Source organism: Alligator sinensis, unplaced genomic scaffold, assembly GCF_000455745.1.
Source record: "Alligator sinensis unplaced genomic scaffold, ASM45574v1 scaffold570_1, whole genome shotgun sequence".
NCBI lineage: Eukaryota > Metazoa > Chordata > Crocodylia > Alligatoridae > Alligator > Alligator sinensis.
This window is the reverse complement of record NW_005841997.1, coordinates 2,352,355-2,379,151: the sequence shown is the minus strand read 5'-3', so window position 1 is coordinate 2,379,151 and position 26,797 is coordinate 2,352,355. Positions and strand designations below refer to the sequence as shown.

General features: G+C 47.2%; 1 protein-coding gene across 6 annotated transcripts in view; it reads left to right on the top strand.

Annotated features, from left to right (window-relative positions):
- GNB1L (G protein subunit beta 1 like) overlaps positions 1–14,015 on the top strand; it is a 56,244-nt gene extending 42,229 nt beyond the window's left edge. For 3 of the 6 annotated variants that reach the window (XM_014518961.2, XM_014518960.2, XM_014518962.2), the window contains one exon: positions 4,888–5,611. In XM_014518961.2, coding sequence (XP_014374447.1) covers positions 4,888–5,154 — 267 coding nt within the window. In that variant the 3' untranslated portion in view covers positions 5,155–5,611. Of the gene's footprint in view, positions 1–4,887; positions 5,612–8,597; positions 8,903–10,216 lie in introns of those variants that run through there. The other 3 variants (XR_003093555.1, XR_001357852.2, XR_003093554.1) reach the window with 3 other exon arrangements.
- Positions 14,016–26,797: the final 12,782 nt, after the last annotated feature.

The window sequence follows — 26,797 nt, the reverse complement described above, 5'->3', positions numbered from 1 at the left end:
GGAGGCCCCGGAGAGAGGGCAGCAGGGTGGGGAGCCTGAGTTTGCAGCAAGCAGCCCATACCTGCCCCATGCACAGATCTGGGGGGCATGTGCTCCCCATATCTGCCCCCAGGAGTCTGCACAGCAGCAGGGAGCCCCTGCCCCGCCCCAGATGAGCTGCCTGCAGCCCTGTCCCACTCCTTGCTGGGACCTTGTGACTGCACATTCCAGCCCTGGGCTCCAAGCCTCATGCACTGCCTGACTGGGCAGCAGCCTCAGCCCTGACCAACTGTCTCCCTCCCTGTGGGGGCCTCAATCCCCCCTTCCCCCACCAGACTTACCTGCAGGAGCTGCTCTCCCGGCTGCCTGGCATGTACATGCACATGGCGTCCCCTGCCCGACCACCCTCCTCCCAGCCCCTAGCAGGCTGGAACTCTCTCAGCCTGCAGAGAGCTCTTTGCAAACGTGGAAAATCCATGTATTTCTCTGTTAAAATTAGAACTCTGCGTTTTTCTCAGTTAAAAGGGAAAACCTGCGTTTTTTCCGTGGGAAACGGAAAACCTGGATCCCTGTTCATAACATATAGCTGAGAATGTATTGTGAGAAACAATATCTTACTTGTCAGGCTAGTGTCAAGGAAAAAAAATCCCAAAGTAGGAGACAGTACCAAAAGTATCATGATAGCAAACCCCAGAGACGTTCATTTCAGAGTATTCAGGTATTATTTTCATGCAAGATACAGTCCCAAATGTTGTGTACCTAGTAGAGGCATGGTTGATTGCTGAGCTGACAGTGGTTTTCCTTAAATGAAGTGCTGCTTAAGTACAAAGTATTATAATATGTAAATAATCATTTTTATTTAGTGCATAGTGTGAATCCACAAATAAAACTAGAATAAATAAAACACATCTCTCACACAAGCACTAGAAATAGTCAAGGAGGCAGATTAAGTTTTTTCCACCGTTGCATTAATAATACCAACCAGATGGGGACTTTTCTTGACATTCCAGGTACCTGAGGTAATAGTAGCATTTGGAAAGCCACTCAGTGGCACACTTTTTACTATAAAATGTCTTAATAACTAAACTTGGTACAGGGGTATCTGCCTTCAGAGAAATGATGATGCAGCGATGGTGCCGCAGCGCTGGTTTGTGTGGCAGCGTTCCAGTGTGGCGATGAATAGATGATGAGGGTGACTACTTACTTTATCCACAAAAGGAAGCTTAGTGCATTGTCCCATACGAGTAAATTGCTGAAGTTATTGCTATCAGTAAATGACTGGATGGGTTACGAGCTTTGGAGGAGGTAGTGTAATTGAGGGATAATGTTTGTGGCAGAGGAACATGGAAGGTAAACAGCTTCTGCAGGTGATTAAACAGCAATGTAGAGTTGAGGCATTCAGAAATTGTAGAAGCTCTGCGGTGCATAAATGCTACCACAGACCTTCATCTCGTTAGACAAGGAGAAAAAGGAAGACTTGATAAACCACAATGTAAACAAGCACATTTGTTTTTCTTGACTGCAGAGGCTCTAAAAGCAACCTGCTGCTGCTGCCGCCTTGACTCTTTCTTTCACAGCAAGGATGGCCTTTGAGATGATAAATGTTTACTGGTTGGATTTTCAAGAATATTGCCTGGGACACTTTAGTGAAAAAGGGGCAGTTGGACTGTCCATGTGCCCTGGCACAGGCCCATGTGGGAGTGCCTTCATCTCTGACTGGCCAAAAGCATAACATCCAGATCTCAGCTCTTTTGTCCTGTTTCCTTTCTGAATCATGAAGTTATTTTTTCTAGTTAGGAAAGACTTTGCTGACTATAGTTGTTGCCTCTACAATACTACGGGAAACTAACCACCTCCCCCCACCCCACAAGACTACAGTATCCTCTGGTTACAAATACCCTGAGTGTGTGTTCAGGACGTTGCGGGAGGTTCCCTTTCCCCCACTCTCCCCCTGTCTGGATGGATGTTGCAGTTATCCACTGTTATTCCCTCTCTGTCAAGCTGTGACTTGCTGCAGACGGGCAATTCCACCTACTCCTTGCTTTCAGTTTCTCCTGCATGGGTTTTGCCCACATATGCTGACAATTGTTATAAGGTTATGTCTTCTAGCTCATAACCTCCACTACAGAGGCCATGTCTACTTTAGACATTCTTGCCAGCATACCTATGCCTGTCCAGCACGAATTTGCCAGCAAAACCCACTGCCATTGACACAAGCTGGCAAAACTGGATGTTTGCTGATATAGCTTCCTTTATTCAGGGATGCTGGAATACACTGTACTAGCAAAAATACATCATTGCTGGTATAAACTGAACCTTCACTGGGAGTAGCAAAGTGTACCTACTGTTGGTGAGGTGTTGAGGATGAGGTGTTTGTCTGACTTTAAGTTGTACTTCCATTTTTCCTCCTGTATCTGTCCTAGTTGAATTTTAGGCACATTAGAGCCAACACCCTTATTCTTCGGTCTTTGTTTAGAAACAACCCCATTTCCCAGCTTACTTGGTATGAAGGATGAAGAAAGCACGTGCCAGATTTGAATTAATGCTTCTTTTTGAGGATTCCAGTTAATATTTATAACCTTTAGATCAGTGATTCTCAACCAGGGTGTTGAGAGATTCTTTTAAGGGTGTTGTAGAGTACCACACAATATTTGCACTGCTAGGTGTGTTTATGTTCATTTATGAAGTAAACCCAGAGATTTAGGATTCAGAGACCTAGACAAATTGGAGGATTGGGCCCAAAGAAATCTCATGAAGTTCAACAAGGACACGTGCAAAGTCCTGCACTTAGAACGGAACAGTCCCATGCACCCATATGGGCTGGGGGCTGATCGGCTGGGCAGCAGCTCTGCAGAAAAGGACCTGGGGTCGCAGTGGACAATAAACTGAATATGAGCCAGCAGCGTGCCCTTGTTGCCAAGAAGGCTAACAGCATACTGGGCTGCATTGGTAGAAGTGTTGCCAGCAGGTCAAGGGAGGTGATTATTCCCTTCTATTCAGCACTGGTACGGCCACATATGGAGTACTGTGTCCAGTTTTCGGCCCCCACTACCAAAAGGATGTGGACAAGTTGGAGAGAGTCCAGTGGAAGCCAGCGGAAATGGTGAGGAGGCTGGGGGACACAACTTAGGAGGAGAGGGTGAGTGAACTGGGCTTATTTAGTCTAGAGAAGAAAAGACTGAGCGGGGATTTAATAGCAGTCTGCAACTACCTGAACTGGGGCTCAAAAGAGGATGGAGCTGGACTGTTCTCAGTGGTAACAGATGACAGGACAAGGGGCAATGGTCTCACGTTGCAGCAAGGGAAGTTTAGGTTAGATATTAGGAAAACCATTCTCACAAGGAGGGCAGTAAAGCACTGGGACAGGTTGCCGTAGTGGTTGTGGACTCTTCATCCTTAGAGATTTTTATGACCTGGCTGGACAAAGCCTTGGGTGGGATGATCTATTTGGGAATGGTCCTGCTTTGAGCAGGGGGTTGGACTAGATCAGTGTTTCTCAACCAGTGGGATGTGTCCCATTGGTGGGGCTCGAAAGTCATGTAGCTGGGACTTCAACTCATTGCCCGATTGAAAAAATCAGTTGTTTGCACTTCAAATAGATGCATCACCGGATATCGAGCAATGCAATTTTATGGGGTTTTGGTTTTATCATGGTGGGACCAGGGTTTTTTGACAAAATGGTTGGTGGGATGTAAGGTGCAAAAGGTTGAGAACGGCTGAACTAGATGACCTCCTGAGGGCCTCCAACACTAATTTTCTATGATTCTATGAAATATATTGCTCTTACACCACAATGTATATACATTTTAGAGTTGGACTGTTGACTGAATAATTGCACTGTCTGAAGCAAGTGATAAGAGTAGCAGTTAGTTTGGTGTTCTGGTTAAATCTGAAGAGCTCCCAGCACTCATTGTAATTGAAAGGCTCTTTTCCTTTCTAAGTGTTTGATTCTGCAGGGTGCCCAGGGTCAAACTGTGCTAACAATCCTTGAATCAACCTATGCACGTTGCAGGTTGTGCTCCAAGAGTTGTTTAACAGTAATAAGGAGCTCCTGAGCTTAAAATCAGTCATCCATTCATCATCTACTCCTCTCTGGGTGCATCTACACAAGACGTTATGTCGCCATAGCAACAAGCTACGGCAACATAGCGTCAGCGGGCACAAACCGTGAAGCCAATGCTACTGCACAGTAGCAACAAGCTACTGTGCAGGAGGGTTGGAAATGACCTATGCATTGCCAGAAGTGCGCAGTAACAGCGGTTCATGCGCAGTCATTTAGCAAGTACTAAATGACTGCACAGTCGGGCGCATGTGTAGCACGAACAAAGGATTTCCAGAACAAGTGCTGGAAATACAAATATGCTAATACTGTGAACCAGTTCCTGGAAGCACTCCTTTCCAAAGGCTTTGCACAGAATGGCATCACAGCTGACTGTGTTTTTTGAGGGAAGCTTCCTCGGTAGGAATGAGCAGCAACGTAGTTTAATGCTAGGCCAAAACTCCTGCATGGGAATCTTGCTGAAGTCTGAAAATGAATGGCCGTGGCTCTGAACTGGCAGTTCAAGCTAAGTTCCAGGAACAGCTGAGTGGAAGAGTCAGGTTTTCACACATAATAATCCATTTTTCAATCACAGCAAAATGTAAACTGTATTTAACACACCTAATAAATGTACCAGATGCTTTCTTAGAGACCGTGCTGAGGTGGAATCTTGTCACCTACTGGTCGAAAAGGTCATTTCCATCTTCCTACTGTTATCCAACTCTGTCCCATAACTATTACCACACAGGGTAAAAAGCTAGTAGTCAGATTGACACCTGCATGTGTTTGTCACCTCTTAAATCCCAAAGGGTTTGTTTTCATAAGCACATTTTAAATAACTTAGTCTGTTCTGTGACTTTGCCCCTTAGGTTCACAAAACACATGAACTCATCAATTCTGGGATCTCTGATGTTACCATCCGTCAGGACAGGAAGATACTGGCAACGGCAGGGTGGGATTATCACATCAGGATCTTTGGCTGGAAGAAAGTGAAACCATTGGCAGTGCTGGACTACCATACTGCAACCGTCCACTGTGTGGCCTTCTCAGATCACAGCAGGCCTAGTGAAAGACTTCTGGCAGCTGGCTCCAACGACCAGCGCATTAGTATCTGGTCACTGTACAATCAAACATGAGAGGTGCTTGCTTATCCTGTGGACTGAAAAAAACAGATTAAAACAGTTCCTGGAATATGATGAAAAACTGGAGCTAAAATCTGCTGGGGGTGGGGGGTAGGCATGGGGTTCAAGGTGCCAGAAGATGAATTCTTCTACTGCTTGTTTGCTATGGAAAATTAAATTGGAGAGGAGAGTTAATGTCAAAAAGGGAAAAAAGGATCACCCTGTAGTTTTGACATGGGAATCGTGGCAGTCTAGGGCTCTGCTATGGGCCGTGCCACGGAGCTCCGCTGGTACGTTCTTTGTCAGCTGCCCCATCCGCACAATGGATACTGCACCTATCTTGCAGGAATGCTGTGGGGCTAGAATGGATCCATTTATACATCTTATGTGCATCCAGGAGTCTCAGTAAGTACAAGGTGTCATTGTTTCCTGTGAATTTACACCCATTAAACCATCCCCAGTGCTTACTCTTCCTCGTAGCTGAAGGACTATTTGATTTGTTCACACTTTTGTCGGTTTCTAACTTAACTCCACAGGCAAGAATGTGACTAGGGACGGCCTTTGGCATTTATGAATTTCATTAGATCTTGTGTCACCTCAAGCCTTGTGGTTAATCATGAGAAACAAGGAGAAATCTTTCCTGGCACAGCAGCATTGTAAAACTATGTAAAGCCTTTTTCAGAGCCAGAGCTACATCCTTACCCTGGACTGACTAGTGGGAGGACTTGAACCGAGCAATCTAATTAGCACCTTTCTCCTCAGAGACCACTCCCAGTAGCAGTAACGGGAATTGCGTGGAGAAATCCTTAGGCCCTGCACTGAAATGGTATCCTTCGACTTGTTGGCTCCATAGTCATGGAAGCTGAAATCCATTCCCAAAGCTGGTTGGTTCTGTTTGAGTCTTGGGATTTTTTAAAAAATATACTTGATATGAAATGGTCTGTGCCCGATCTAGAGCTCTTACCCACAGAAGTACCTGTGCCACCCTTATGTGTGGTCTGAAAGCAACTAGCAACATTACTTGATTTAAAGAGTAATTTAGCCAAGATAGGTGAAGTTTAGAATCCCCAGTCCAGTTCTGAGGATGATTTATTAGAAACGTGTGTCCCTGCCCATGCGTGAGACGGACATCCAAGAACGGGACAGAAACGTATTGAATAGCAACATCCAAAAGACTTGAGAGCAACATGTCAAGAGTCCATCTTGTATAATACTGGTGTACAAACAAAACACGAGACCTCATCTCAGTACCCCTTCTTCAGATGCATGGGTGATATTGGTGAAGTTTTCCTTAAGACCCACCTCCTATTACAGGACAGAACCATGTTCCAACAAGGCTTTTACTTAGGAAACGTGCCCTTTCACAGTGTTTGAAGCCTTGTCTCCCACTGAAATGCATTTCTGTAGTTCTTCCTATGTAGAAAATTGTATGGAAGTTTCCTTGGCATGCGAGAGTTGGTTGAGGCCCAGTCCACAGGGATCCTGTGCTAGTCATGGAAAGTTGCATTTGCTCATTACTTCTATAGGGTATATATCTAGGATGCATATTCATGCCAGGATTTATGTGTCTTCTTCCTTCTGAGCAGAAGAGAGGAGTGGGCTGTGAGTCATCTCCACAGCATAATCTTCCATAGAGCAACAGTTGTTGGAATACCAAAAAACTCTCCCCCCGCCCCCTCAAAAGACAGGTGTGGATTTAGGATGGAAGGGAAACCAGTGCAGCTTTCTCTGTTGGCAAAAGATGGAGGTGCATCCTGTCCAGTCTCAAATAAACCCTAATATTAATACAATGCAATTGCTGCTGGATTTGCATATGAGACTCCTGTCCTGCTCCTCTTGATCACTGGCAAAACTCCCCTGGACTTCAGTTACATGGGATAAGAGCTTATCCTTCATCAGAGGGGGAGTTTTTTGACTGTGCTTGGTGTCTTTCTTACACAATTAACTATGAAACTAACCATTCATCTTTAAAGAAACATGCCTATTGATTAGGGTGTTGACTTTGGAAAGAGAGAAACTGAGTCTGAGCCCTGCTGTACTGAACATTTCACTTTTTATAAAAAGTACTCAGAAGATCAGGGACAGAAATCCAGGCCTCCCTTTCTCAACTGTGTGTCCTACTCACCAGGCAGGGGAGGAGGGTCATTCTCTATCTCGCTGTGAGCATTATATCATTCCATACAAAGTGGAACAGCTTCAACAGGAGAGATGAAGGATGTCCCCTGCTACAATACATCCTTCCGTCATGGCAAGGGCACTTTTCTGGGGTGGAAGTAGAGATTCAGGTCTGCTCAGGCAGAGGAATAAATTGAATCCAGGTCTGCCTCATCTCCCACGCTCACAGAGAGAGAGAACGATTCTCCTCCCCTGCTTGGTGGCTAGGTGATAGGAGATCAAAAGAGAGAGGGTCAGTGCCAGCATTTACTAAGGTGGCTCCCTGCTCGCTGCTGATTGCTTTGAACCTCCTCCTGCCGAACTCTCCCCATGCTTTGCATAAGGAAGCAAGGCTCCTGGCTCAGCTTCGCTCTGAGGGCCAGAAATCTAAAAGTGAGGCAGTGCTCACTTTCCACTACAATGTGCCTGTAGTGTCTTAAATGAAAACTACTGAGATTTACATCCACACCGAGATACAAATTCCCTTTGTTCAAAAAGCACTTGCTCATGAAGTCACTGCACTGACAGCCTCCTTACTGCAGAAAGGCTTAATTCACAGAGCACACTGGGCTTCTCACTGAATCTGAGCTTCCTGACACTGTCTCCTGGTCTCTTTCTGTCTGGCCTTAAAGGGAGCCTTTGTGGTCACAGTTCACCATCTATAATAACTAAGGAGATGTTCACAGTGCTCTTAAGGTATCCTAATATTTATAAACAGATCTCATAAGCCCAACAGACATTTGCCTTTGTGTTCAGAGTACCACTGTGGGCTGCGAGCAGGGGTTCACATTTTTTTTGACTGGGTAGTTATTTTTAAAAAAACCTCAATGCAAACTCCTTCACCACATGTATTAGCATCCCTGCGTGAAAAATCGCAGTGGGGGTGCTTTAAGTGCCCCTGCTGCCATTTTTCAGCACAGGAACATTGATACATGTGATGTTCCAGGTGCTTTAATTAGAGTGGCTCTTGGAGCTGCTCTAATTAAAGCGCTCCCCTTATTCCCAGAGCATGTATATAAATGCCCTTTAGTTTGATTTAGACATGCATCTAAACTGAAGAGTTTGGATCTGGATCACAGCTTGGCTAGAATCTATGTAGGTTGCTTGCTCCAGGATCAAGACATGAATTTTAGGCTGAACTTTCCCAGTGCAAAAGACTGAGTATTGCTGTGGGCCCCTCTCTGTTACCACGGGACTATGACATACCTTTGCCTGATCACGTTTAGGCAACTAGAGAGCAAAATAATTCCAGAAAAACAGTAATGGCTTTTAATCAACAATATACTTGTGTTTATCTCATTGAGGATTTCAGCTGACTCATTTGCTCTCACAGAGCGAAGAACCACCTTAAGCTGGTAAAGTCAGACCTGGAATCTCACCTGTTGGAGAGGAACAGGGCGAGCCTGTACCTGGCCTAAAGGATTCAGGAGTGAAGGTGATGACAGATAAATTATTGCAGAAAAGGCTTCCTCCCAAGAAGCTGTGTCTGGCACTGCAAAGGGGGATAATGCAACCGACATTCATGAACTAATTGAAATAAATCCTGAACACTAGCATTTGTACAGCAATTACATGGAATATTTATCACCACGGGAATGAATGCTGATCTCTGACCTTCACGCACTTCCTGAAAACAAGTCCGTTAGTTCCAAGTGCTTTCCCTTATCTGCAGGTGGTGAGGAGGGTGTCCCAGGCCTAGGTAGAGATGTGCAAGACAAGGTGGGGGAGAAGGGAGGGGAAATGAGCTGGTAGCGAGCTAGAAAGGCAATTGGCTGAGGGCCTGTGCAGAGAAAGCAGTGAAACAGCCTCCTACAGTCTGAAACGGAATCAGATCCTCTCGCAGGAATGTCAGCCGTGGGGCCGAGAATTCAGGGGTGGGGCGAGCGGTGGCAGGGAGCCACTGCCCAATTCTGGGGTACAGAGCCCCACTAGCGACAGATCTCAGCGGTGGCAACGCGCGGCAAGTGATGGCTGCATTAACCCCTGTGGCTGCCTGACACTGCTGTCCTCATCCTGCTGCTGGGAGCGAGTCCAAATTTGGCTTGCAAGGAGCCCCACGGTCCAGATCTTGCGGGGGTACCGCATGAGTTGCTACCCCTGACCTATGGCATCATTACATCTGCAGCTCTCTGGGAATTGTTGCAGAGGTTGGTTGGGGTTTTTTTAGGTGTAAAGTAGAAAAGGACCATCCCGGCTTCTGTTTTTCATCTAAATTACATCTACTGGAGAAGCTCACAAATTCATTAACCTTTTCATTGACTCATCGCCCACATGCAGCCCTGACTAGGGCAGCCGCCACATTAATGAGGTGAACAGAACACAAGGAAGGCTGAGCCCTGAGTCACTGCATTTCCTTTGCTAGCAGCATCGCTACAGTGTGAAAAAGTGAGTCCCTTCTGCTTGGATTAATAGGACATGAAATGTTACAAGTAGTTATGTCAGGCAAAAGGCATTGTATGTTCAGGCTGTACAGGGAGTTCTGGAGATGAACTAATAAGAAATGCAGGGCTCTTCAGTTGTTCACACAGTGTTTGCAAATTCCAGTCTGGGTCCCAGAGCTGGAGGCATTTTTCCAGCTGATCATTTTCATTTCCCACAGCACATGGCAGCATCAATTTGGCCTTTGGGAGCAATTAAATAGCTGTACAGAGCCACAGAAGAGAAGATGACACGAACTTTCCCTCTCCTTCCCCCCTCCCCAGTGTGTTTCTCTCCTTCCATTATTTATAAGTGTCAGGCTAAACTTATCCTTGCTATAACGTCCTTGAAGTCAGTGGTGGTGCACCAGGGATGGGTTTGGCCTGTCTCTAAATATGTTAGCTCCTGAACTGTTCTGTGGCATGTCAATCACAGAAAGCTGCTGCTGGCATCTGGGTGAATGCTGAAGGAAAACAAATGACTAAATGCTCCTACTTTTTTGCAGCATCTTCTAGCTGAGGATCTCAAGACACCAAGTAACTTCACGAAGACTCGGACTGCCATGTGAGGTCCTGTAAGGGTAGGATAAGAGTAGCCTTTTGATCACCAGGAAACTGAAGCGCGCAGGAGCTGAGCGACTTCATAAATGCCTCACAGCAAATCATCAGCAAAGCTCAGACTAAGAGATTTCTTGTTCCCTGCCCTAACCGTGAGATCACACCTCTTCTGTAAGGCAAAGCCGGAAGACAGAAAATCATTACTATGGCTGATCAGACCAAGTTGCCACGATGGTGTTTGTATTTCATTTGCTCCAAAAGTGTTTACATAATGTTATCACATAATGGGATTAGTTGGGCTGAAGCATTTGCTTCCTGGAGAGGGAGAGGTTGATGCTGTTGCAGTTTAGTTGCATTCACCCCGCCTGCTTAAAAAAAAAATCTTGGAGCCATTGGACCCAAAGAAGTGACCCCTATATATTTAATACATGTCTGAGGAGCTTGGTGCTAACCATTTAGCTGCTATTGGGTTCTTTCCCCTCAATACCATCCATCATGGAACCTTTGGCACTTTAATGTATTATTAAACCACATAGCTGGGATTTTCGCAACATAATCTCTGAATTGTGAATGCTTTGCCCATATGATTAATAGTGTGAAATATATCTGTGCATGTGTTACCAGCATTATGATGTGTAATGCTTTAGTCTGATTTTGCTCAGAGGAACCAATGTGCAGATTAGTATTAGAGATCAAAATGCATATGGGGGGTGATATAAAAAGCCTAAAAATGGGCATAGTTCCCAAAATAAACTAATTTTACAATGTCCGAGGAGGTACCAGATTCTGAATGCACTTCTGATGGAAAGAGGAAGAGTGGGGCGATAAAGATGACCAGCAAAAGGGTTTGTTTTGGAAGACAGTAATGCATCTGTCCCTGTACACTTACAAACTAAAGCTCTTCATTGTCATAGCCACAGGCTCGCTTTATTTTAAGTTTTGAAACATATGAGAATATGACACAAATAGTAATCTGGGTAAAGGCTTTTAGAAACCATATGAATATACTGGATCCTGTCATCATGCTAAATCTCTGCTGGCCTAAGAAACTTCCACAATTGCTGCAGTGTTGGAAGCAATGGCCATTTTGAATTTCTCAGCAGTGCTAGAGGCAGAATTCAGACATCCCTGCCCCTAAACGCACAGGCCAAGCTACTTGCCCTAAAAAAGAGTCTCAATGACATATTGAAGCTATAACACATACTTGAGAAGTTCTGGCTCCTCCCAAGAGAAAACAGTGGTAATAGGCCTCTATCCAGTCTATTGCACTGATAAGCACTGTCAGTCAGTCAGTAATTAGCAATGATGTGCTTTTGTGTTTACAATCAGGAACACACTTAGACGTTCAAAATTAGCAGCGTCTTTTTCTCTTAACAGCAGATGGACACTGTAGGACAGTCTGTTCTGGTAGAGCATTGACAACTATTTGTGGCCAGCCTCAGCAGTTGCACAGATTAGCCCAACAAGCAGAAGTAACCCATGGGACTGTGAGTTCAGCGTATTGTATGCTGAAAAGTTCAAATCGGGCTCAGTCCTCTGCTCCATGCTGCTTTTTCTCATGCATGCACAGGAATGATCCCCAGTCATTTGTGGCAGCATCTGCTGTAGGGCTCTGCTGGCATTGGTAGGAGGTGAGATTAAGGTGCTGGTTTGACATGACAATACTGAACTTGCTAGGGGATGTGTACATGGCCTCCCTCAAGAGTAAGCACAAGGAGCGCAATTCCTGGTGTGCAGTCCCAGCTGGATTCCCACCTAAGCTGTTTTTAACATACTGCCTCTTGTGAGCATTGCCCCTTCAGATTGCATTTTATCTTGGCTTTTTATGGCATGCCAAGTCTTTTCCATGGCATGCTATGGCATCAAGTTGAATAGAGACGCAACGTCTTTCAAGTTATCCCTTGAGCCCATCTGCTTGGAAGCAGCTCCCGACAAGCAGGAAAGGGAATTGAATCAAAGCTTCGTCATGTTGGCTGAAATAAGAGCTGCGTGAGGCTGGGCTGGAAAAACCAGGCTGCAGGAAAGGCTTCCCCCAGGCCACATGCTGGAGGCTTACATGGGAGCAGACCGGGTGGGTGTGTCCTGCCTCTTCCTGACCCCATCGAATGCAACAGGATTTGCTTGCTTGGTTTAACTACCAGCACTGCTGGGGTGTGCGGGGGGAGAGGGGCAGGGAATGCTGTTACAGCTCTGACCAGTAGCGGGGCAATAAGCACGGGACAAGCCAGCGCAAGGCAAGAAGGTTTTTCTATTATCACCCAGGCTTAGCGTCGCAGCTAAGCCCATGTAAAGCTCAATAGTGTAAGCCCCCTCGTACAGGCCTTTCCATTGATTGAGCATGGGGCTTGTTCTAGCTTACCTGGAGATGGCTGTTCACAGCCAAGCAGGCCGAGGCTGTCAAGGCAGATGGGAATGTTCATTTTGCAGGTGGCTAGAATAAAGCAGAAGGCTCAAATCCGCTCTCCTGCCAGGCAAGCTGCAGTCCTGCGTCACAGCTGCCTCCGCTGAGATGAGGTTTTAGTGATGAGCAGCCCCCACACATCCCTCAGCTGGCTGCCGCCCAAAGTAGAAGGGCTTCAGTGCAGTGTTGGGTAGGGACCCAAAACAAGAGCCCTAAACCCCCGAGGAAGCACCCAGACCCATTATTCACACAGCAGCTGCAAACTGGCAGGGGAGCCATGCCATGCACAGAAATGAATCCATCCCTGAGTCCCACACAGTCCTGCAAGGGGCTGAGCCTGCTGGCCCCAGTTGACAGCAAGTCCATCCTGTACATTAAGCACCTGCTGCTGCTGTTGCGTTGGGGCCAGCCTTAGCTCAGCCAGGTCTGGATCATTTTCACAGCAAGGGCAACCAAATATGGGTGGAGGGTGGGTAGCACTGAACTCAAATGAGCAGCAGACCCACAGGCTGATGTGGTCTGGAAGGCAGGCTGGCTGGTGGAGTTGTATCTCATGGGTGTGATGTGAAGCTTAACATGCGACTTTAAGATGTACTGAATGCAAATCATTAGGCAAGTTCTACTGCTTTCCACCCCACAGCATCCAAGCCTGACAGTGCTTCACATACAAATCACTCTTCCACATGCCTGGAAAAGCTGTAGACAGGACCCTGGCAGACTGAGTCCCCCCAAATGGCAATTTTCTCGGTTGTGGCCTCACTTCTTTAGTAGTGAGAGGCCACCCTCTCACTAAATTGCTACAGTTAGTGTCAGTAGGCATGAGTGATGTATTGTAATTATTTTATTGTGGCTGCTCTTTAGAAGGTTTTTTTTTTGTAATCTGGAAATGTATCTAACTTCCCACATGGAAAGAAATCATTTATCATACTTTACACAGAGGTATTTGGCTAACTCTCTTGCACATCTATGCAAAGCATATTATATACACAAGGCTAAATTTGATAAAAAGGATATAAATTGTGCTATATGAAGTATATTACACAACTGTGTGTGCCTAATTTATAAACTCTAGCATCTTTGGCACATTTAAAATGGGTCATTTCTATTATTTTAGGAGGAGGAATATGGATTTTAGGCATAGATAATTATACGTAGCGCTGTGGAAGAAGCTATCACACATGTGCATTAATTTCAAAGGTGTTGTGTCTGTAGCTTGCGTATTCCCTGTTGCAAAAACATTTAAAAAACTGGTTTCTTTTGCCTGTAACAGGACTTTACATCAGTTATATGTGCGTTCCATTAGAATAAAGGAGCTGTTCTCAGTATACTGATTTATTTTATTGCATCTCAAGATTAGTTAGTAAGGTAACTTGGTGGTCAGTTCAATAATGTGGCTAATACAGTTGGTGTATAACTCTTCAGTAAAGACTGATGAATTTAAACACATGCTAAATTCACAGCTATGCTCATTATTGAAAGGCAGAAGGCAGCATAGATTTACCCCTTACGGATGAACTAAATCAGAGATGCATAGTAGAAGCTTTCATAAGCAGCAGGCTTACTTCATCAGATGCTGTGTTACTGACAGGCTGTGGACACATTTGCTTTTACCCCATCAAGTCACACTTGCAGCTCAGAGCAATCATATGAAATGAAAAAATTGATGCTGGGTATAGTTTAGTGGCCGATGGGCTCTGATATGGCTTGTAGTGTTGTCTGAACACTTTAAGATAAAAAAATCATTGTTTGTTTTTCCTGGCATCCTACGAGGACAGTGCATTTCCTTATGTAGGCATGTTTTAAGGATCACATCTGTCCGGGCTACATACTGCTTTTTAGAGTTTGTAATTTTGCAAAATCAAGGGAAAGCACCCAGCAAAGGCTGTTTCTTGTTCCAAAACTGCATGAGCCTCTGTGAATGCGAGACCCTTGACTAGCGCAATGCACACTTTGCTCTCTAGAGGGCACTTGCTCTTTAGCCGCAGCTACCAGAACTGGACTGGCTCACTCCCTCGAGATTAAGTTTATAGCCAGGGCTCTGCATGGAGGCTTGCGTAGACCACGGTTCTTTCAACCCAAATTCTCGAGACAAAAGAATACGCCATTCAAATCGCCTTGAGCTGTATAGACAGTTGTATGTAATAAAAAGGAGGGCACATGCAGCACCCAAGCTTGCAACAGCTCATCAAGCAAACCCCAGTATGAAACCTCCAGAAGGGGAAGGAAGAGCTGCAGGAACCCCCTCATGCTGATTTTCCACTTGCTTCACGGCTTCTAGCATAATTGTGATGTGAGAAGAGCCTAGTGGCTTCCTCAGTGAACTGACCTCCCTGGCGCTCACCTTGTATGTGGGCAAAGACAGGGTCAAGTCATGGCTTACCCGCCCACCAAGCTTTTGAACTGTTTGTTGCTGACCGACTGGGTCCTCATGAAGGCCCTTGGCCCTAACTACTGAGGCACATCTGGCAGCTGGGATCCATGTAAAAGAACTAAAATGTCTGAACTTATTCCCCAGCCATTTCATTGGAGCTGATTAGTCTGGCAGAAAGTCAGACTGAATAGACTTGAGTCCCACTGGCTTCTCAGTCGGCCCCAGTAAAAGTGGGCGGGGGGGCAGTCAGTATTACACTTTGGCAACATGCAATCAGTAGCTGAGCCTCACAAATCACTGGGCTTGGTTATGGTCCCAAAAACCTGTCCTTCCTTCCGCCTTTTACACAGAGACTCAGCAGAGCAGGTCACAGGGCTGGGAGTGAGGGAGCTAATAGTGCCCTTTGCAGTCCCCCATCATCAGGCTGCCCTATGTAGAAAAGCAGCCTCAAGGCTGCTGTAGCTCAGGCTGGTTTTCCCTAGCCCACCAACCCAGCAGCCTGGAATAGACCAGGGAAGGAGAGGTCATGGCCTTACCCTCCAGGTACGGATGTAGCAATGGTGTAGTATGAGAGGGCACAGTCCCCAAAGGTCTACAGTGATGGGCATTTCATGCCCTCTTCTGCCCCTGTCTCATGCATGAACACGTGGATGGCGTGCTGCCATGGTACAGCAATCCATGCTGCAGCCTGCTTCTCTGAGCCAGCACCAGCTTTGGGTTGGGACCACGCAAGAAGATGAGAAGGGATTGGGATGCAGGGGGGTGGTGTGAAAGGCAGGGCTAGGGACCCAGCTGAACTGGAACTGGCACCTTCCCCAGCCCAGCTCCATAGTTGTTTGTGCCCTGCAGACCTGCCTCCCCCCCTGTCCCCTGCCAAAGCCCACCTGTCCCTGTGGTAGTAATGGCAATCCCAGTCCCAGAATGGGGACAGAGCCGCTGGGCAAGGAGGGTGGCTCTGCATCCTGCGCAGCTCATTGTGTGAGTGCCACTTCCCTGGCTTGAGCTCCAGGCCAGCTGCTCCTCAGGTCATTTATAGCTGTTCACAGCACGGTCTGGGCTGGGGGAGCTATTCGTGAATGCCAAGGCTGCAACATTCCCACCAGGGAGGCACTGGGCTTCCTGACAGAGGATGCAACGTGCTGGAGGTAAAGGGAAGCCCCAGCCAGAGCCAAGAATAGCTCGTGGGGACATACTGCCGTCTACCAAGCAAGCATGCGGGGGTGGGGGCTGGGAAGCAGGAAGAAGCTCTGTGTGCCAAAGCATTAAACTAGCTGCTGCTGTCTGAGACCAAGGGCCACTTCAGGCAAGTGAGACTCAAGAAGAGAAAAGCATGACGCATGCAGCAGTGGAAGCAAAACCCTGTCACCCCTGATTGATAAGGAGCAGTTGGTGTTTAATGACCTGTAAAAGAAGCAATCAAATCCCACTGGCTAGGAACATACAGCAGGAGAACAAGGGCAACAGCCCCAGTGTGTTGTGTCTGGTGACTAGTTGCATGAAGAGTCATGAAGAAGGGCAGGGAGCACAGCCATGGGGGAGGACATGGGCAGCCTTGTGGCTGGCGAGCAGAGATTGGCCTCTGCTCCATAACACGAGTCCAACCACCAGGCTGTGGACCTAAAAGCTTCTGGGGTTCTCACGTGCCAGCCTTGAGGTGCGTCCTTGCCAGGCTGCCCCACACAGCCCACCCAACACAAGAAATGGGCAGGGGTTGGGGAGCGCAAAGTAACCACTGATCTTTCCTGTTGCCTAATGAACCATGCCCTTTCCTGATGGTTGGGCACTGTTAGTTGGCATCCACTCAGTGGCCTATGGCCTCCTCAGCAAGAAAGCAGCTTGCTGATGGCCCTGACCGTGCATTTACCCCTGCCCCCTGCAATAAGAAAGGAGGCACTTTCTGAGGCACTGAGAAAGGTTCCTGCCTGCCCTGGTCTATTTGTAGTGCCTTCCAGGTGGGACGCTGGCCAGGCTTGAAGGGCACAGTTGCAGAAATCCAGAGCCTGAGCCAGGCGGCAGCCTAGTGGTTGGTGGGGGAGGCTTCCCGAGGGCTGGGATTCTTGGACCCGACTTGCTGCTCGCTGGGCGCTGGGCAAAACCCCGGGCTGTTAGAGCAGCACCTGCTCGGGTTGCCCATTTCCTGAATGGGGGCTGCTCCCTCCCCTCTGGTGCTCGCTCAGCATGTGGGTGTGCTAATACCCCAGGCCTGTGAACCAGACACAGTGAAAGCAAGAGTGAGAGAGAGACAACTATTGCTTTGTCCAGTACCAGGTCCCTGACTTAAAAAAAGAAAAGGTGGGGTGGAACGTGAAGGACTCAGCCAGCCGCAGACCAGAACTTGTGACTGTTTCTGGGGCCATCCCAAAACCCTGCACCACGGGACAAGATGCGTGCTGAGACGCCCTGTCCTGGGCCAGACCAGCACTCGCTGCAGGGTGAGGTGGGAGGGAGAGAACCGTTGCTCCATCCCGCCGCTGTTTGTGCTGCACATGTGTTGCCTTTGAGTCCCCTCCATGCCCGTTGCTAAGACCTGGGCTCAAGGCTGGACTCTCTAACACCGCTTTAGTTCAGCGTTAAATCAGCTGTTTTCAACTAGGGGACCATGACACCCTGAGGTGCCATGAGATCCTTTTAGGGGTGCTGTGCAGTATCAGCACGGTTAGGTGTGTGAACACATACATATGATTCACAAGATAGACCCAAAATTTCAAACGGGAATTCAGCATGTCGGAAAGGCCAACTTGCTGTGGGTTTCCTGAGTTCTTTGCACCAGCTTTGCCCCCTGCTCAAAAATGAGTGAAAGCTGCAGCTGGCACTTTCCAAAGATTTCCACTTGATTTTAATGAGGGGGTGGGCCTTGAGTCTAAAAGGCTTGAGATCCACATTCAAAAAAACGTGGAGGACAGGGAGTGCAAAAAACCTCAGAACCAACAAGACTCACATCACAGCATGCCAGGCCTGCCCGTTCCCCTCTGCTGGCTGCAGGACCACCCTGTCTTGCTGTGCCTGGCCACTCAGGGTGCCAGCCCAAAGAGCAGTGTAACCAGCTGCAGTGCCCAGCTAGGTTCAAAGCCAGGGCTTGTGGCCTTGAGTTGCTGTCAAGGGCTTGTGTGGGATATGGGCTTAAGGCCTCTCTGCTTTGGCCTGTCTTCAAGTCCATCTTTCTGAGGCCCATGAGGTGGCCCCTGCCTACAACCAGCCCTTGGCCAGCTTTATTACTAAAAAAGGTCCAAGAGCCTCCAGCACGCTGGGATGAGGAACTCAAGAGTTGTAAGGAGACAGCCCCGGCCAGTGCCAGTGCTCCCCCTCACCTCTGAACCCTTGACTCTTCCTGTCCGGGTGGCAAAGGGGCAAAGCTTGAAGGGGAAAGCTTGTCAGGAGCCTACTGCTTTGCAGGCACGTTGCGGAGGTGCAGACTGCAAAGCTGGATCTCCCATGGACTGCTACTTGGGTGCTAGCACAAGCCATGCTCATAGGCAAAGCTTTTCTCTCAGCAAAGAACAGAAGTGGGGGTGAGCAAGTGACCAAGCAAGCCCCCAGGCCACAGGAGAAAAGACAAGCTGATCCCCACCTTGAAGCCTAGGGTCCTGGCAGTGCAAAGGCAAACCTTGGAGGCTAGCCTGCTCATCCTGCACCCTTCAGCATAGCTGCCTGCCTGGACAGTGCACTGGCCCGGGTTCAAGAGAGACCTCAGGGCAGGCTGAGCTCGGGACCTGCTTCCAGGCTTCATGTGCCTGGCACAGGCTGGAGAACAGAGCTTGATATTTTAGGGCTTCAGTGTGGGCCATGGATACAACTCCCTCAGGCTGACAACGATCACCCTGGGTCCCCCCATGGCTGGGTGAGTGCCTCAAGGGAAAGTGAGCATGGTCACACAGGAGGTGGAGAACAAAGAACCACCGCGAGGGTGGTTGCATGGAGGAAGGCCACAGGGGACAGGACAGGGAGAAATGGCTTTAAATTGCAGCAGCAAAGAACATTTGGGTTGGAGACCTGGAAGACCAGACTCCCACTGAGGCTTGGTTGAGCACGGGGACGGGTTGCCCAGAGAAGCTCTGGAATCTCCATACACGGATTTTTTTTCCCCAGAGCAGGTTAGACAGACCCCTGCCTGGGACAGTCTGGTCAGAAACACTCCTGTCTTGGGCAGAGGGCGAGCATGCAAGTTGCCGTCTTAGGCGAGCATGTAACGTTTTTCCAGACCTGCTATTTAAGTCTATGAACCACGCTGGGGAATTCAAACCCAGAACGCCTACCCCTCTGGCCCACATACTACCCACCAGGCTAACAGCTAGACCTGGGGACTTAGCCCTCTTCTTGGAGCTGTGTCACTAGGCACCCTGGGTGGCAATACTCCTTGAGTCTAGAGGAACGACTGCCCAGAGTGCCTCCCCTGTAGCACAGGGCTGTGGCCTCTCATCCATGGCCTCTGCTTCTGTTCCCAACTCTGCCAGCTTTGCTGTGCTGTTGGCCTTTCACGCTGTTGGAATGAGAAGGCTCAACCAAACTGCAATGTGTGGGATGGCAGCCAGAGCAGCTTCGCAGGGCTTGGAATGGCTCTGAGGGGCAAAAGGCATCAAAAAAGGAGCCCTGCATTTGCAGGCAGCTGCTGATAGTGGGGCTCAGGCTTGCCCCGCTCCATTCTCCAAAGCACAACAGAACCACTGGGCCCAGGACTCTGCTCCAGTCTCTGAAACACCAGGCACCAGGACAGCGGGTCATTGGCTTGACCTTCCAGTTAAAGACCTGGGAGACTCCAGAATGCCAGGACTGGCTCTCCACAGAGAGCTCCAGGCTACCAACGAGTGCAAGGGCAAGTCTTCTCCTTATGGATCCTTGAAGCATTGCTAAACCCTATTTTACTAATACTTGGCTCAAAGCTGAACTCCCTTGAGCAACATACCCATGAGATACAGAAGTGAGCCTTGCACTCCTGAGTGCAAAGCCTTTGCCCCAAAGTATCAACTGCAAGAGCTCTCAACAGACCACCGCAGCCATCAGCTACCAACTCAAGAACAGGCCACAATTCTTCCTTCTGGCGCCTTGAATACTGCCTACTTAGCAGCACCATGGCAAAGCTTCCCATGGAGGCTTGGAGAACCGGAAGCACAGGACTATCGTAAACAACCTTGTTTGTCAAGCCCGTATTTAGCACTATAGGTTTCAATCTTTTCTTTGCTTTTTCTGAGAACTGGTCTAACCATCTGGGTGGAATGGCCATGTATTAGTCACAAAACAGTCAGAAAAGATGGGCAGTTTTGCTTGGTTTTATGGTGGACATGTTCTGCAAAGAACAGGTGACAAGTAGTGATTTTTACTTGAATGACTGGATCCATTCTTGATAGCCAAAACTGAACACGCTAGTGACTTTTTTGGAAAGGGAAGTAGTTCATCATGTTAGTCTGAAGTTGGTCAGAAGGAAGGGTAGATATGCACCTTTACAGACTAACCGAGATTCTACATAGAGAGACAGATAGAGTGAGCATGTGGACTGAAGCTTACTTCACTAGATGCTATGATATCTTCTGTGCAAACATCAATAGATTCCTGAATCCAAACAAAGAAAAACCAAATGAAGTAAGATTTCTGAAATCAACTCTTATTTGTACAGGAGATCTGCCATTTACTGGGTCAGATCATAGGTCCATCTTTCCCAGTCCTGTGTCACACAGCAGCACAGAGCAGCTGCTGAAAGGGAGGGTGAACTGATTATGACCAGGGATTTTTTCCCCCGTTCCTGTCTCACTTGCAGCCTCCAGCATTTAAGGTCTAGGAGGTTTTGCTTTAGAGGCTGTGCCCTTAATTCCCGTGCTCAATAGCTACTGATGCCCCTTTCCTCCACGAATCTGTCCAATCCCTTTTTGAATCTGGCTAAACTGTCAGCTTCCACAACATCTGGTGGCAACAAGTTCCATGCCTTAATGACACATTATGTGAAAAAAGAGCTTCCTTTTGCTAGTTTTAAACTTACTATCTACTAGTTTCATTTTGTGACCCCAAGTTCTAATCATGAAAGTTCATCTAATCCTTCTTCTGAAAATGAGCTTCTTGCACAAGAAGGTGCTAATTCGTCTGATAAGTCTGGAAGAAGAGACCAAGACAATGTTGTAAGTGGTTAGGCAGCTCCATCAGTAGTTTTGACAGTGTCTTGAAGGAACAGCAACTTGAGGCAATCACAGTTATTCAGGAAATACAGAAGAACTGACTGAAGAAGAAAGTGAGCATGGATACACTCAAAGGTGAGTCATCAGTGACAGCATTTGCCTTTTGCTTGTGGATGCCAAGTCTGCGTAGAAAAATAGCAATGATTTTCCTTTTGGTGGTAAAGGAAGAACATTAGCCATTTTCTTTTCTTGCCATATTTCAAATAGTGAACACATAAAGAGAGATCAGCTTCTTTTTCAGCTGATCCTGTTTCTTGTTTTGACAAGTTAACTGGAGATCTTGCTAAAGCCCAGGCTGGTGTTCGGGAATGGAAGAACATGAATAATTTCCTAGAGAAACATGAGAAATTGTCAGATCCTGTATTCATCCAGCCTACGTGGAGAAGCTCAGAACTGAAACTGACTGGTTTCTTTATCAGCCATACGGTTTCCCTTCAAACAAAGTCTCGGATATAACACTGGCAAGCAGTTGCGATTTGATCAGTGTGCATAGAAGAGAAGACATGCCCCTCCGCGGTTTAACAGAGAGGTTCTAGTCACCCCACGAGAGAACTTTTTTGTTTTAATTCATGGGGTTTCCCTGGAAATATAACGTTCGTGGGGAGAAAAGAACATCTCCGATCAATGACCTGGAAGGAAATTAATGCTCATTACTTGAGCAAGAATACCCAACATGAAATTACTCAAAATTCGTGGGAGGGCCGAGAAAGAATTTCTGCCCTGAAATCTAAGCATTATTCTCTTAAGCTTTATTGAGGTCAAGACAGTAGTAAACAAGAGCAGGTAGCAAGGAGTGTTCAATCTGTTCTGTTGGAAGCAGCAAGGGAGAGGAGGAAGTGGTGTGACAATGACAGACTTCTGAACATGGCAGAGCCTAACGCTGCTGGAATGACAGAAGCGCTCCTTGAGCAGTCAAAAGAAAAGGGGCTCACATTTGGTGGCTTGAGAGGTCAAGATGACCACAATAGGACAAATATGAAAGGTGAGCACAGTGGATTTACAAAGGAATTCCAGACTTTACCAAGGGAGCGGTTTGTTTTCCCATGCAAAACATAGCCCTTCAGTCCTCAACTCAATGATATTGCGATTTGTTACCTTGAAGCTGTGGTATTTTCTGACGTGGTTTTAAGTGCTTATATACCTTTTTATGCAAGCTGGCCCCAAAGCTGGGACACAGTGAGCCGATATGTGAACAGTCTGTTTCCAAAACCTCAAAACAGACACAAGACAGAAGAGCTGAAGTGGTGTGAGCTGTGTATTTCAGTAGCAAGTTTCAGGAGTCTCTCATGCTTTAGTTTCAATTGCGAAAGGTTCGAAGCCTTAGGAGCCACTAGCAAAACAGTGCCTAATTGCTGGATCCCAGAAACCTGCAATGCAGAATTCTTGTGCAACGTGGAATCGATTACGTGACGTACTTTCCGGAGTCAATATTGTAGGTAAAATGTCTCTGAAGCAGGTATCAAACACACTGTGCACCAGTGAACAGCCTCAGTGCGGTTCCTTGTGAACTACCACTCTGATAAAAGAGTTCCCAGTGTCCTGACGAATGCTTAGGAGCTGGCTGATGAGCTGGAAGTCAAACCAGTTTCTCCTGAGAAACAGATTATGAATCAGAGAGAACAATCAGGTCTGAGGCCAGAGATGAACCATTAACTCATCCAGAAAAAGAGCTGTGGAGTCCATCCTCTCCATCTCGTGTGGAATATTGCCTTGCAGTCACAAGAAGACAGATCTTTACACGTTGAGGAGTGAGGTGAGCTATGCATTATCTTTGTATTTCTCCAAATCATGGAAAATACCCCACAAAGAAGTACAACAGCAATACCCTGTTTGCAGCAAAGCGTTCAAGGAGGGACAGTGTGGCTAAAAGACAGCTGTGACATAAATGTCCTCAGTCTTCCCAAGACTTTCTAACTCCTGGCAGACAGCTGAAAAGCCACATTGGGGCTCCTCGACAAATACATGCTTTTTCTCCTAGTTTCCGGACATACCCATCATACGCATGGTTCAGCCTTCCCTGCATCTATTGCAAGCGGAGAACTGGGTATTCCAAACTGAAGCTTATAAAGACATTATTTGTCATCTCCAATGGCTCAGGTGGTAGATCTAATTTCAAATTAAATCAATAAATAAGATGTTATCAAAGCAAGAAAAGTGAAAAGGGGGTGAGGGTGAGCAACCAGTCCCAAACTTTTGGGACCAAAGCTCTGTGAAGGACCAGTCAGATGTTTGACTTTTAAGATCTTGACTGTTCCAGGCTTGCAACATCCTTGTCAATAAACAAATCGGAGAAATCTAATCCTCTTCCTATTTTATTGGTGAAGCCAGGAAACTGTAAGGGAGAGAAGCAGAAAATAATCCCACCCCTTTGCCTTCCCCCTCCCTCAGCAAATAGACTAAAGCCAGCAGAGACTGTGATGTTTTCATCATTGTGTTCCTTTTGTTTGACAGCATTCAAATTCGTCAGCGAGGAAACAGCACTCCTAGGAATCCAAGCTGCCCTGAGCACTTGGCCTGAGTTATCAGGCAGGTGGTGTGGAGGCCAAACTCTTCACCAGTGGGCACCTAACACTAGGAATCTGATTCTATGTTTAGCTGATGATATAAATGACCTGATTTTCTGAGCTGCCAACTAGCCAGCAGAGCAAATCAGTAACTCTCATTTGCTCCCCTGCCCCATTTCAGAGAGGTAAGTGGTGCCCGAGCCTTCTGTCTTGGTAGTTTAATGCTAACTTAGCAGATGCAGTCATCTAGACTACTACTGACAAGCTGAAAGGTAAGCATGTGCTTAAATATCTTGCTGATTCATCTTGAACACCGTGAACAGTTCTGGTCTCTGTATCTCTGCAAGATGAAGCAGAATAACAAATGTACAGAGAAGGGCAACCAAAATGATCAGGGATATGGAGCAGTTGCTATACCAGGAGAGACTGAACAGGCTACGACTCCAGTTTGGAAAAGAGAAAACTGAAGGAGGATATGATAGAGGTCTATAAAATTATGAAGCGTGTGGACCAGGTGAACAGGGAAGTGTTGTTCACCAAGTCCCAGAATACTAGAAGTAGGGAGCAAATTAGTAGGAGACAGATTTAAAACTAACAAGAGAAAGCACTTTAGGCAATGCATAGTTAACGAATGGCATTCATTGCCACAGGAGGTGGCAGATGCAGATAGCACAGTCAGGTTCAAAAAGGGACTAAACACATTCCTAAATGATAAATCTGTTAATTGCTGCTGATCAAAAGAGTTGGACACTTGCTTTGGTATCTCTACACCAATAATGGTAGATGCCACTGAGGGTCACGAATAGCGGGTGGATCACTCTGCATGTATCCTATTCAATGCTTTCCCTCTAAAGCATCCACCCCTGCCACTGTCAGAGACAGGACACTGGGCTAGATGGACCTAGTGTGGCACCCAGTGTGTTCTCTCATTTGTGACCTAAAGCCAGGGGTGCAAAAGATGTGGAAACAGCATCTTATTTAGCCATTCCTAAACCTGCATTCTCCATTCTCTCCCTTTCAGGCAGGCAATTAGCTGTGGTCCATAGGTTAGAAAAGTGGAGGTGATAGTTTAGTGATCTAAATTTCAGGCTTAGCTCTTTCCTAGAGCCAGAGGCTGAAGTCTTGACAAGGGTCTCTCTTTTCTTCAGAGAGAGAAATTAAATCCCATGAAGTTAAATCAAGGGCCTGTTTGTTCTGTATGGACGTTGTAGATACCGTGATACATTCTGCAAGGGCAGAGATTAATCTAGGTCTCCCTTGCCAAAAATGTCTTTTCCTTCACCACCCTGTGCAGCAAAAAAGTGTTAGGGACTGATTAGCCGCCAGTCTCCATCCCACAGCTGGCTGTTTCCTGCTGTAGCTTGTGTACATTTAGGGAAGAAAAGCAACAGTGTAAACAAAGACCAAAAAAGATCTGGTTGTACTGGAAAGATGGGGAGACCTTGATCTGGCAAATCATTCCAGGTGGGTGGATCTCTCCAGCTCAGGTCGGCCTCGCTGGCTTCAGGATGAGGGCTGAAAAAGGACAAGGCTCCGTTCATTCATATGGAATGACTTAAAAAGATCCCAGCCTAGTACTTGACCCTTTTCAAGTCCTCACCTAAAGCAGAGGGGCTGCTTCTTGGCTTCAGCACAAACAAACTGATCGCACACACCATTTCAAAAACAAAAAAAGAGAAAACTGTTTATAAATGTCACTGTCCACTGTCTTTTCAATTTACCTCTAGTAAGATTATCTACACATATCTACAAATATCTACAAGTATCTACACTGTTTGCAGATATGACTCTTTGGTTGTCTTGCCCCACCCCCCTATACTGCAACTATCAAGAAAAGAAACAGGATGTATAGTCTCTGACAGAAAGAAAAAAAAATAAATATAACAACAACTTCATTAAACATTTGACCAAAAGCTTTGGCACTAATCAATGTACAGGTAACAACTCATACTGAAAAGTCTGAGCTAACAGCGGCAAGGGAACAGAACATGTCAGAGAACAGTGTCCCGCTGGCTAAAAAAGAAGCGCAAGGCTATTTTACATCAACCTTTTGGAGAACAGCAATTATGTTTCAGTCAGACACTAAAAAACAAAAAATTCACAATTCACTGCAAATGTCAAATAAAATATGCATTTCTTTCACAAGTCTTTACCGTGAATCCAACTGTTCGTAACAGAAAATACAATGACAGAAAATATTCACCTTTGTCTGCATCCCTTCTTGCTCCTTCCAAGAAGCTTTGGAGGCAGACAGCTGATTGTCAAAGGCTGGCTTAAGGGTACTGGCGATAGTAACACTTGCCACCTGAACAGTCAGGAATATGGGTTGTTTGGGGTTTTTTAATGCAATATTGTTGAGTCTGCAATGGAGGTGCGTGGCCGTGGCTGTCAGAGGGCTTGTATGACAAGGGGTGGGTTGTTTTTCGTACAACGGTGCACAGTGGGGGAAGAAGTATTATCAGATAACCCTGTCACCAATTCACTGTAAAAGCCTTCTCTAGAATACAGGACCTTTGGGAGAGCACCAAGCAAAGACCATGGCCTGGATACTGGCAAGGTAGGTGGAGGCACTGTGAGGAACGGGTCATCTTTTCCCCTGGAAGGGAAAAAACAGAGAGGGAAAAACCCTAAAAGGTACAGACTGGAGGCACCAGGAGAGGTGCAGCAGGCAGGCAACCGCACCCTGGGCGCTGCCTGCTACGAAGGGCCAGCCCCAGAGGCACGGAGTGGGGGGCGCGGGGCCCCCTGCAGAGCCAGAACCAAGGGGGCCAGGGGCTCCCCCCAAGCCTGTCTGGGACGAGCTGGCCGCAGCTTTGGCTTTCCAGGAGCTGCAGCAGTGTCCGGCGACTAGTGCCGCCCTGGCCCTGGGCGAGCCCGGCCGGGATGCCAGCCGCTGCGGGCAGTGGGAAGGAGCAGGGGAGTGGGAGCTGCGAGGGCGCTGCCTGCGACCGTGACCACGGACCCCCCCGGGCCGCGGGGCAGAGGCGGCTCCTCGGGGAGGCCCGCGGGAGGCGGCCTTGACACACACACACACACACACTCTCACAACATCATATGGCTTCATTCATAAAATCAAAGTGCAGCGGCCAATC